General features: G+C 42.4%; 1 protein-coding gene across 1 annotated transcript in view; it reads left to right on the top strand.

Moving 5' to 3' along the window:
* LOC110165620 (solute carrier family 2, facilitated glucose transporter member 1-like) overlaps positions 1 to 5,519 on the top strand; it is a 22,930-nt gene extending 17,411 nt beyond the window's left edge. The window contains exons 5-9 of the mRNA XM_055165869.1: positions 530 to 692; positions 2,346 to 2,533; positions 3,103 to 3,327; positions 4,699 to 4,896; positions 5,251 to 5,519. Of these exons, the coding sequence (XP_055021844.1) occupies positions 530 to 692; positions 2,346 to 2,533; positions 3,103 to 3,327; positions 4,699 to 4,896; positions 5,251 to 5,451 (975 nt within the window). The 3' untranslated portion in view covers positions 5,452 to 5,519. The remainder of the gene's footprint in view (positions 1 to 529; positions 693 to 2,345; positions 2,534 to 3,102; positions 3,328 to 4,698; positions 4,897 to 5,250) is intronic.
* The last annotated feature ends 6,981 nt before the right edge of the window (positions 5,520 to 12,500 follow it).

Here is a 12,500-nt window from a genome sequence, read left to right as displayed (position 1 = left end):
TGCAGCCGAAAATGGTAATCGAGCAGCAGAAAGAAAGTTTGGAGTGAGACAGAAACTTGTGAGGGATAGGAGAAAAGCGAAGGAAACTCAAATTGCAAAGAAGAAAACAAAAAAGCTCATTGCGGACTAAAAGCAAGATTTAAATGGAGTTGGCCAAGTTGTTCAGAAGTGACACCAAGGATAAAGAATTGAAGGGATTTAGTGATTTGGAGTGAGATGGAGAATTTGGGTAAACTTGTTCTGTTCTTTTGTTTATGTTATAGTTTATCTGAAGAACTGTGAAATATGTGACGTTAACAGTCTGTTTTTCTCTCTTCTATTGTTTTTACTACAACTTTACACAGGAAATGTCTGCTCCTGATCTCTGATTTTATAAAATACATTTACCCCAAAAACTGACACTTATACATGTTTTTTTTCTTCTTCATTAGGCATTTTTGGATGGTGCGACTTTATACTCCGGAGTGACTTATAGTCCAGAAAATACGGTAATATAAATAAACGTTGTTCTTGCCGCTCTCTCGTGCAGATCCTGGGCATCGAGTGGCTCCTGGGCGGCTCATCTCTGTGGCCCCTGCTCCTGTCCTTCACCGTGCTGCCCGCTCTGCTGCAGTGCGCCCTGCTGCCCTTCTGCCCCGAGAGCCCCCGATACCTGTTCATCAACTGCGGGCAGGAGAGCGAGGCCCACGAAGGTACTGGACCAAACAGACCCGCTTTAAACCCACGACACAAACAGACCCGCTTTAAACCCACCACCCAAACAGACCCGCTTTAAACTCACGACCCAAACAGACCCGCTTTAAACCCACAACCCAAACAGACTCACTTTAAACCCAGACTGTGAGGGTCCAAGAGCAGCAGAGTCCCACCTTAAAGGGCCCAGAATGTGGTTTCCTCGTCACACAAGGAGCTGGAGTTGTGTTTTGTTTCATTCACATGTTTAACACACAAACCTGCACATTTAACACAAGTTAAACTGAAAACACTCTGTTCCACCTTGTGATGTCATCATGTGGTGATACAGGAACTGTGCTTTGTAAACTCCACACACTTTCACTAGAATCATTTGGATCATTTCAGACTCTGGAGTTGCGAATTTCTAATGAACTAAAGGGAAAAGGAGCTGTTCAAACTGTTGAAAATGACAACTTCATGACATCACAAGGTGGAACAGAGGATTTTGGGCTTTGGAGATGTAGACAGACTAATAATAAAGAGTTACTCAGACGTATGTGAATGAAACAAAACACAAGTCCTGTTTTTGATGAGGAACAACATTCAAACGTGATGAATGAATGAATTATTTATGAAACAAAACCATTCTGTGCTGGAGCTTCTGCAACACTTTATATTATAATTGTGTTTTTGTGTGTTTATTGTGTAGCGTTTGGATGAATGAAATGTGAAATGTGGGACCAGACGCTCAAATCTGCAAAACAAATTTACCTATGAGTACATATAAAACGACTGAGCTGAACCTTTTAACTTAAAGGGCCCATCTGATGCAAAATCAACTTTTCAGATCTTTCTACCTCCTCAGAGTGATGTGTGGGCCTTGGATTGGTCACTGAAGTGGTTTTTAGATTGATTTGGCATTTTTGTAACAAATTGCAGCGTATTTCTGCCACCCTCCTACGTGACGACGAACTAAAGCTGCTACAACGACGACGCGACACATTTGACGTAACAGAAAATGCTTCACACCCACATCCACCTCGCCTCCACCCCGCATCGTCTGACAATTCCCACATGAACCTAAACAAAAGCGACAGCAGAAGCTCATTGTTCTACACTGCAGTTACACGATATAATAAGTTGATCTACTAGTGTTTATTAAAACTTTACCAATCAGTAATGTTCAGCTGATGTGGACTCGGTGCTTGAGCTTCGTGCTCCTCAAAGTCCTCGTCCGATTCCTGGTCCAACACATGCGGCTGAACGCGCTGTATCTCCATGATGAATAAAAGTTTATTCCTGCCTCTGTCAGGGTCACGTCTGTCTCCCCCTCCCTCCCTGAGACGGCGGAGGAAGGGCGGCTCACTCGTCGCCTACGTCACGTTTGGAGGGCGGAGCTTGTGCTTTCTCAGGACGGGCGGGGGGAGGAGCGATAGTCGGACTTTCATAGTTCCTGGTCTGTGACTGATCCAAGAAATCAGGAAGATTTCAGAACTATTGTGTAATGGATGTTCCAAAACCCAAACTGTGCTTGAATATGTGCAGAAGACACAATGTGAAAAGAGTTATTTTACATCAGATGGGACCTTTAAAGCTCACGGGAGTTAGATTTGTGTGACTATAGGACCTTTTTAAAGCTCAGATTGTGAGTTGTGTCCTTGTGTGTTGAGTCCTGGTGAAGCTGCGCGGCACAGAGGAGGTGAGCGAGGACCTGCAGGAGATGCGTGAGGAGAGTCAGAGGATGCAGAGGGAGAGGAGCGTGTCCATCCCAGAGCTGCTGCGCTCGGTCCAGTACAGACAGCCCCTGATCGTGGCCGTCCTGCTCCAGCTCTCGCAGCAACTGTCCGGCATCAACGCGGTCAGTCCGACACACTGTAAAACACAAGAACAACAACTTTATCAGTCCAACATGCCGCAAAACACAAGAATAACCAATCAATCAATCAACAACTTTATTGATCCCAGGGCAGTTCAGTTTGCAGATTTCTGTTTGAACATAAACCATAAAAAAAAATCATGTCCATACAACTCACAGCAAACAAACCTCAGAGCATCAGGAGACATGAAGATAAGCAAATTTACTTTCCATTTCAAAGCTTCATTCGTTCATTCATTTTTCAAAATAAAACCAAAAATAAGAAAACAAAAAAACAACTATTTTCTTCATTATTTGTGTCCAAAACCAAAATGAAAAAACAGATAATGATTTGTTTTTTAAATTTTTTCGATTTTGTGTTTAAATGAAAAATGGAAAAAAAAAAAAGGATAACGGACCAAACCAGGACTAAACTGGTCTCAGTCCTGATCACCCGACAGTCTAGCGGGCGCACCTCTGGTCCTGTCCCGACACTCCTGGTTCAGTCCTGGTTCAGTCCTGTTTTAGTCCTTATGAGGTTTTGAACCACTAACCCTGTCGTCTGTGGGCAGGTCTTCTACTACTCCACTGGGATCTTCGAGAGGGCGGGCGTCGCTCAGCCCGTCTACGCCACCATCGGGGCGGGAGTCGTCAACACGGCGTTCACCGTCATCTCCGTGAGTTTCACCGCACGAACACGACTCCAGAGAAAACAGAGCAGACGAGACACACGTCTCATCACGTTTTATTTTATGAAGTGTTTTGTATCTGTTGGTGTAGAAATTTTAACAAAAAAAGTTTTTAAAAAGTCCATGAAGGTTTGGACTGATTTTCATCTGAACAATTCTAAAATAATTGTACTTATTGATAAACCACCTCATACTGTACGTCTGTGTGACCTCTGACCTCTGTGTGACCTCTGTGTGACCTCTGTGTGACCTCTGTGTGACCTCTGTGTGACCTCCGCGTGTGTGACCTCTGTGTGACCTCTGTGTGACCTCTGTGTGACCTCCGTCTGTGTGACCTCTGTCTGTGTGACCTCTGTGTGACCTCTGTGTGACCTCTGTGTGACCTCTGTGTGACCTCTGTCTGTGTGACCTCTGTCTGTGTGACCTCTGTCTGTGTGACCTCTGTGTGACCTCTGTCTGTGTGACCTCTGTCTGTGTGACCTCTGTGTGACCTCTGTCTGTGTGACCTCTGTGTGACCTCTGTCTGTGTGACCTCTGTGTGTGACCTCTGTGTGTGACCTCTGTCTGTGTGACCTCTGTGTGACCTCTGTCTGTGTGACCTCTGTGTGACCTCTGTCTGTGACCTCTGTCTGTGTGACCTCTGTCCTCTGTCTGTCCTCTGACCTCTGTCTGTGTGACCACCTCTGTGTGCCTCTGTGTGTGACCTGTGTGACCTCTGGTGACCTCTGTGTGTGACCTCTGAACGACGTTGCCGTCTGCTGCAGCTCCACACTGAGTCTGAGTCTGAACTAAAACAAACACAGAGGTTTTAGATTTATTTTACAGAGTCTAGATATTCTTTTATATTTAATTAAAGCGTCACTGTGATTATTTGGGTTTATTATTGGGATGATTATGTCACAATAAAACAGAACGAGTCACTTTAAAATCTTTTAAAAGTGAAATTTTTATTTTCTCAATCTAAATCTTTGATCTGTTTGTGTCACTTTAACTTTACTTAATTTTAAATTTCCTGACGCAGCAACAAACCTGGAGATGGTTCAAGTTTGAGCAGAGAAAAGGATTTCAGATTTTGGGTCAAAAACAGAAAAACTGTTAAAGGTTAAAGAAGCATTCTGGAGCTTTTCTAATCATGTTCAGACTCATTGTCTTGACTGGAATGTCCCACAGTGTGGCATTAAAAATTCCTCTCTTGCTTTAATTAAAGTTTTTTTATCACTCTAAAATATTTTAAAATGAGGTGTTCTTTCTGAGAGCGGCTCAGCTCTCCACAGATCTGACTCGTTCTGCTCGTCTCTGTGGTGAGAAGTTTAATGTCATAATGAAAACTTTCCAGGCGTCTCCATGGAGACAGGCCGGTGGTGATCAGAAAAGTCCCACAGTGCCTCTTTAGTGAACAGAGATGTTTCTTCTCGCTCTGACCCTGAACTTTTCCCTGGAAACCTTGTGACCTGTGGATCTTGTGTCCTTCAGGAGAAGCTCGCCTGGATGTCGTACATCAGCATCGCGGCGATCTTCAGTTTCGTGGCGTTCTTTGAGATCGGTCCGGGGCCCATCCCCTGGTTCATCGTGGCGGAGCTCTTCAGTCAGGGGCCCCGGCCGTCCGCCATCGCCGTCGCCGGGTTCTCCAACTGGTCGGCAAACTTCCTGGTGGGAATGTGCTTCCAGTACGTCGAGGTGAGACTCCGAAGAAACTTTGTTATTTTAACCACTTTAGGTTCAGTTCTGAAGGACAATTATAAACTCAGAAGTGGTAAAACTCTTTTTAGAGAAGAAGACATTTGCTTTTGGAGATATTTACTATTAAACTATAACATTGGTCAATATTTCACATTTTGTTAATTGTAAAGTGAAATATTTATTTAGAACTATTTCTAAAAACAGAAATGGACGTAACAGCCTCATTATCTGTTGGCTGATGTTTATCTGGTTCCACCACGTCCACAGTTGATGGATTTTCATAATTTTCCTCCAGACAAACTTTAATGTTCTTCTGTTCCTCTGTTTAATTTCACTGCTTCTTCATTTCAGCAACTGTGTGGTCCGTACGTCTTCATCATCTTCACGGTTCTGCTGCTCGGCTTCTTCGTCTTCACCTACTTCAAAGTCCCAGAGACCAAAGGACGCACGTTTGAGGAGATCTCCGCAGGCTTCAGGAGGTCAGGAGGAGCAGACAAGTACAGCGCGGCAGAGGAGTTCAACACCCTGCACGGAGAAGACCCCGACCTGTGAGCCGCGCTTCAGACCGGACTCACCTGGAGGAGACTGGACTCACCTGGAACAGACCACACCCACCTGGAGAAAACCACACCCACCTGGAGAAAACCACACCCACCTGGATGACCCTGCATTCAATTATCTTTCGACTCCAACTTGGACCTCGGATTTGATGTCATGTCTGAGTTTGAAGCCTAATAAGTTTGGCGTGTCGGATATTATTATTATGATTATGATTTTCCTCTTATTTTCATCTTATTACGCTGCCACTTTAATTTAATTTTTTTAATTTGCACTTGATTTTATGTTATGATTTCTCTTCAGTTCAACCTCAGGGACATTAACACCCGATAAATCAAGTATTTGTTCAATATTGGTCTCAGCACAACACGACTCCCAAACCCACAGACAGTGACTCAGACGCGGTAAAGTACAACAATGAAAACACTTCATATTTACAGGTCACAGTGGGCGGAGCCTCTTGATTCGGAGTCCTTACTCGGTCGACTTTTTTTGCCACCGCGGTTCGAGTCGGGCCGTCCCAGGAAAAGGGGCGTGTCGAGCGTGTTGCTAGGCAACTTCCTCGGAAAACCAACTCGGAAGGATGATCGAATGCAGGGTCAGACCACACCCACCTGCATCAGACCACACCCACCTGCATCAGACCACACCCACTTGTAGCAGACCACACCCACCTGCATCAGACCACACCCACCTGGATCAGACCACACCCATGTGCATCAGATCACACCCACCTGCATCAGACCAAACCCATGTGCATCAGACCACACCCACCTGGATCAGATCACACCCACCTGGATCAGACCACACCCACTTGGATCAGACCACACCCACCTGGATCAGACCAGACCCACCTGGATCAGATCACACCCACTTGGATCAGACCACACCCACCTGGATCAGATCACACCCACCTGGAGCAGACCACACCCACTTGGATCAGACCACACCCACCTGCATTAGATCACACCCACCGGGATCAGACCACGCAGACCACACCCACCTGCATTAGACCACACCCACCTGCATCAGACCACACCCACCTGCATCAGACCACACCCACTTGGATCAGACCACACCCACCTGGATCAGATCACACCCACCTGGAGCAGACCACACCCACTTGGATCAGACCACACCCACCTGCATCAGACCACACCCACCTGGAGCAGACCACACCCACCCGGACCTTGTTAGGGGTTTTGTGTACTAGAGTGTGGATCAACCGAATTTTACTGTCCGTGTCTGGCCCACGTCTGACGCGGAGCAGTGACCGAACCTGATCGAACCCGACCCAGTTAAAATCACACTATTTCCTTGGGCCTAATGACACACGTAAGATATTGTTTGTTCCTCTAACGGACACAGAGACGCAAAATACAAACTCAGGATAGAACGAAAATAAGAATTAGACTTTGTTACAAAGTTTGTAAATTTGTCGTCTGTAAATAATGATAAATAAAAGTAAAAAGGTGAGAGTAGTTCCTCATGTGTGTTTGTTTACGTCCACACAGCGCACGGATCGAGCTGAAGCTGCAGATTCTCCACAGCGACTCGACTTCCCCACCACTTTATCTCCAGTCTTTGACACTTTAAAAATCTTGTAGCTGAAGTTTTGCTCCTCATTTCACACATAATAATCACACAGTTTGGACTTGGATCGAAACTAGAAGTGCAGAGTCTGATCTTTGACACTTCACAGTCTCAGAGTAGAAGTTCTAAATATTTATCCAGACCTGTTGGACTTCGGTCGGGTTTCCATGCTCTACTGTGACCTGGAACTAAACACAAAATCAACCTTTTTTTTACGACTCAACTGTGTACATGTGTTTAATATTATAGTATTTTTTGTCAACTTAAAGGTCCACTGTGTAACTTTTCTGGTGGAGGGTCCGTCAAATGCTTTTCTCCATGGAGATGTTCCACAGTGTGACATTAAACTTTACATTTATTCAATTACAGGTGGTTTCAAAGCTCAAAAAATACTCAAAAACCCATAAAAGGCATTTTGAATGTGAGTGGGGTCGCCTCTCCACAGATCTGACCTTTAACTTAGTCTGGTTTGGTCTCTGTGAAGATAGAAAGGTTTAATGCCATACTGTGGAACAATCCAGACAAAACAATAACATCTCCATGGAGAAAAGCGATCCATGTGTCATTTCATTTGTTTTTCAAAATAAAACCAAAAATAAGAAAATGAAAAAAAAATATAAAAAATTCTTTATTATTTGTCTCCAAAACCAAAATGAAAAAACAGATAATAATTAGTTTTTTCGGTTTTCGATTTTGCGTTTAAATGAAAAATGGAAAAAATGGATAACGGACTGAAGAAAATCTTTTTTTCGTTTTCTTATTTTTGGTTTTATTTTGAAAACGAATGAACGAATGACACATGGATTAAAAGCGTTTGACGGACCCTCCACCAGAAAAGTGACACAATGCAGCTTTAAATGAAACCTGTTGTAACCTACTGTTGGAACTTTGAATCAAACTTTGTGGGTTTTAGCTGTCAACGAACTGAAATAGAATCGACTTAAAAGCATTTTCACACAATAAATGATTTTCACACAATAAATGTTACTTTAAAAATGGATCTTCTGGCCTCATCAGTGCTCCTTACTCCTGTGCACTCGTGTTCAGTTGTACATTTACATTTCAGGATTCATTTCCAATGGGATAGTTGATTTATTTTGGTTTTATTTATTATAATTTAGTTTTATTTCCTTTATCTCAGCACAGAAAGTCACCAGAGTAATTGTAATCTGTCTGTGTGATTCTGCGTTTGTGTCCCGCCGAGCAAAAATGTTTTAAGACTGTCCGGCTAATCTCACTAAAGAGCCTCAGTCAGACCTGATGAATAAAAACATGACAGATTTTACACAAACATGACGTTTATTAAGATGAAAAACATGTGCAAAACAGCTCAGAAAGAAGTACTTTTTATTACACTTCACTTTGTAATACTTAGTGAAACATAACCTGTTCAGAACCACGACTCTGAAAACATGAAAACTCAAAAAAACAAAACGTGAGTCTGGAGCGTAGAATGTTTATAGAAATGAACATTGAGTCACATTAGAATCTTATGTCTCTTTTCTCTCTGGACCTGAAAATGTTCTTATTAACCTGCTCGAAATGATCCTGGGGTTTTTATTTCACTCTTTTGTCCATTTTCAAAATCATCGCGATCTTCATTTGACTAGAGCCGAACGCTGTGGGTGACGTCACACGCAGCTACGCTGCAAGGCCTCCAAATATAAAATGTGAATGTAGAGAGCATGATTGCCTTTCACTTTGGTGTTGACTTTTTAAATTCATAACCGAGGTTGAGCGAGAGATCGGGATTTTGTTTTGTCGTGGCTCCACATACAAAATGTTCTCTGTAAACTCGGGATGATTTCTTAGTCAGACAAATGTTTCCTTTTTGGTTCTTCCTGTGGATCAATCCTGCCCATCACCTTCACCTTTCACTATTTTTCAATTCTGTTGGGAAGAGAAACAGTTTGAACAGAGGTTTGAGTCACACACATCTGATTCACTTTTGCATTTATGAAGTTCACAAACAAATGTCTCGAGTCGTTTTCCGCTGTTTGGATCCAACAACCACAACAATTAACGATGTCCAAATCCCAAAACTAAAATATGACAATATCAGAAGCAGAAACAAAAGTGATATGGTTCAAAAGACTTGAAAAGATCCACTTTGTCAATAGACACGTCCCACTGGGAAAACAAACATGGAGGTTTGACGATCACTTTTTCAGGAAATCCTTCCTAGTATGAATTGTACGATGACCAGAAGTCTGAGATTCGTGATAAATGTATTTGTCCTTGTGGTTTGCATAAATAAGACCCACAGCGTTCAGCTCCAGTCAAATGAAGCTCCATATTAATGATTGGAATATATTTTAAAAAATTTATGAAAAAATAAAAACATGTGGATCATGTGGAGCGAGTTAACATGAACATTTTAAGACCAAAATGACGAGGCTCACAGCAGCAGGTCCAGAGAGAAAACAGGAGCCACAGTTTTTCAGTACAAAGTGAGTTGGAGCCAGAGACAGTGGAGCCTGAATCCCCCCCATGCTCACTTCCTACTGTTCCAAACAGGTCACATCCATTTATCATTTATAGAAACAGTCTGCGGTCTGAACTTTCACTGAAGTGTTTGTGCAGCAGCTCGAGTCTGAACAGGAGTTTGAAAAGGTTGAACTGGATTCTAAAGCTCCAGGACCTTTGTGTTTTTAGCTTTAAATTGTTTCACTTTTTTCACTTTGGGTGATTTTTCTTCATTTCACATTTCAGACTAAGTTCAGCTGACACAAGCGACACAAAACGTCTAATTCAGAATCCTTCAGCGATGAATCAAAACAAGAAAACAACTACATTAAAAATAAATATAATGCACATAAAAAGAGTCAGCACAGAAACGTTAGAGATTCAAGATTCAGTTCATGTGAAACTTTACTCAGGTGTTTCTTACAAAAGTCCGTTTCAACTCAACTCGGTCACTGTTAATGGGCTTGAATTCCAACAGAACAAAGAAAATAAAACATGAAAAAAAAAATTAAGTCTTTGATTTTAAATTCTATGAACACGAGTGACCTGTTAGGCTGGTCCAAACATTTTTTTTAGATTCTCTAGATCAGAACCTGCATTTGGTTCCATATGTGGACAAAATATTTGGGTCCAAATTTTATGCAAATTAATGAATATTTAGAGTTTGTTCAAAACACTTGAAAATGTCTCTGTGGATTAAACCAGGAGAGTCCAACTCATCTGCATGTTTTCTCTTCTTTGGAGATCTGTTATGTTAAACTTTTTCTAATTAAAATAAATGTTTAATAATAGTTTTGCTTAAACACTGAATCCAGAACAAACAGAATATAAAATAATAACAACATTTTAAATAAATCATGTCTCTATAGTCGATCTGTAACCAGCAAGCGCCAGCTCTAATACAGATTTGATTTGATCTCACAGGACAAATATAATTATATCGTGGGCTAAATTTGGCCCCCGGGCCTGAGTTTGACATGTCTGATCTAAACTTTAACACAGAACCAAATAAATACGACCTGTTCTAATCATGTGTCATTTTATTCTGCAAACACAAACTGAAACTTGCATAAAAATGACTTAACACATAAAAGTTGCTTAAGAAGTCCATAAAACGTGACACAAACATTAGTCAGTTTACAGGAAACTTCATGCAGCTTGAGCTTCCTCTAAAACAGACATGTCAAAGTCAGGCCCGGGGGCCAAATTAGGCCCATGATATAATTATATTTGGCCCACGAGATCAAATCAAACATGTATCAGAGCTGCTGCTGCTGCACACACATCAACTATAGAGACATGATTTATTTAAAATGTTATTATTTTATAGTTTTCTTGTTCTGGATTCAATATTTAAGCAAAAACTATTATTAAACATTTATTTGAATAAGAAAAGGTTTAATATTACAGATCTTCAAAGAAGAGAAAACAAGCAGATGTTGTTGAAATGTTTCAATAAATATTTAGTTTGTCCCACAACTTAGTCCCAGTTTTTAATTTCGGTCTCTGTGAGTTTGAGTTTGACATGTCTGATCGAAATCATCTTCGTTTTCTTCCATATTTCTTCTTAAATCATCTTTTGGAGATAAAACCTGATGCAGGTTCTAATTGAGGTGATCTGAAACTTTATTTTTCCCCATGATGGACCAGCCTAGTGACCTGTGTCCTGTGTCCCCAGAGCCGAGCGAAACATGTTCATGTAAAGTCGAGCTTTTACTGAGAACAATTAGACTCACATTTAATTGTAACGGCATAAATATGAATTTAATTTATTTAATTGTGGATCAGGTGAGGGTCTGGAGACACAGGCTCAGGTTTGATCACAGAACCTGGTTTAAACGAGCGCAGGACACAGACAGAACAGCTCCAACAACTCAACAAAAATAAAAACACAGATTATTTAAACGACGCACAGAGTCATCGATGTGAAATATCCGTGTGGAATGTGAGGTGAGTGTGAGGGTGAAGGTGCACCGGGTCTTTCAGAATCCTACTTCAAGATGAATGAACAAACATTAGGGGCCGAGTACCGAGCCTTGAGGAACTCCATGTGTGAAAAACACTTTGTCTCCATGGAGATTGAACTGCTGTGTCTGGAAAGTTCCACAGTACGGCATTGACGACAAACACCTGGTGCCAGATCACAGACTGTATAAAGAAGTGTTCTGTAGTCCAGTGATTCTCAACCACTGTGCCGCGGCACACTAGTGTGCCGTGACAGATCGTCAGGTGTGCCATGAGAAATTATCCAATATCACTTTTTTTTAAATTAAAATTATTAATTATTACCTGCAAACATTATGTCATTGTGGAGTGTCCGTGCTGTAGTACAGTGGAGTATATAATGACTGGCAGAGTGATCTAATATTCGTCCGGGTGGCAACAGGCAGCTAATTGCCTCGTTCCTTTAAATCAGTGGTGCTCAATACGTCGATCGTGATCTACCAGTCGATCGCCAAGGTCGTGTGGGTAGATCTCCGTGTCTCGTCTCGGACTCGCGTTTGGACTCGGTCTTGTCTCTCACTCGAGGTCTGACACTCAACAAGTGTGATCATATTTCATTCCGGCCGCTGCTGTTGGTAATAAACTTGTAGCGGGTGCAGGAGCGTGTGGGGCGTCTCAGTGCAGCCTGTGCGCTCATTTGAAACCCGCGGAGACTCTACGGCGCATCACAAACACACACGCTCCCTATGCACGGCTCGTCTGCGACAGCGTGTGCCCTCGTGTACCAGCGTGCATCACAGGGCAGGTTCAACTTCCTAAACATCCTACCTGTCCACCTGCCTCACGTCAGCACGCCGCCCCTCGCCTTTTCACGCTCTCGCTCTTCCTGCGTACAGCCAACACAAGCCCCTCCCACAGTGCGGCTGATTAGAAGAACAAGACCAAACGTGAAGCAAAAACCAGTCTAAATTTGTGTTCCAGTGTTGGCACAAAGCAGGTCTACAGCATAGAGCGGATCTACAGAACAGACCTACTGCCAC

This window comes from Boleophthalmus pectinirostris, unplaced genomic scaffold, assembly GCF_026225935.1.
Source record: "Boleophthalmus pectinirostris isolate CB_2022bp ecotype Guang Dong unplaced genomic scaffold, ASM2622593v1 HiC_scaffold_8, whole genome shotgun sequence".
Taxonomy (NCBI): Eukaryota; Metazoa; Chordata; class Actinopteri; order Gobiiformes; family Gobiidae; genus Boleophthalmus; species Boleophthalmus pectinirostris.
This window is presented reverse-complemented; position numbering and strand designations above follow the sequence as displayed.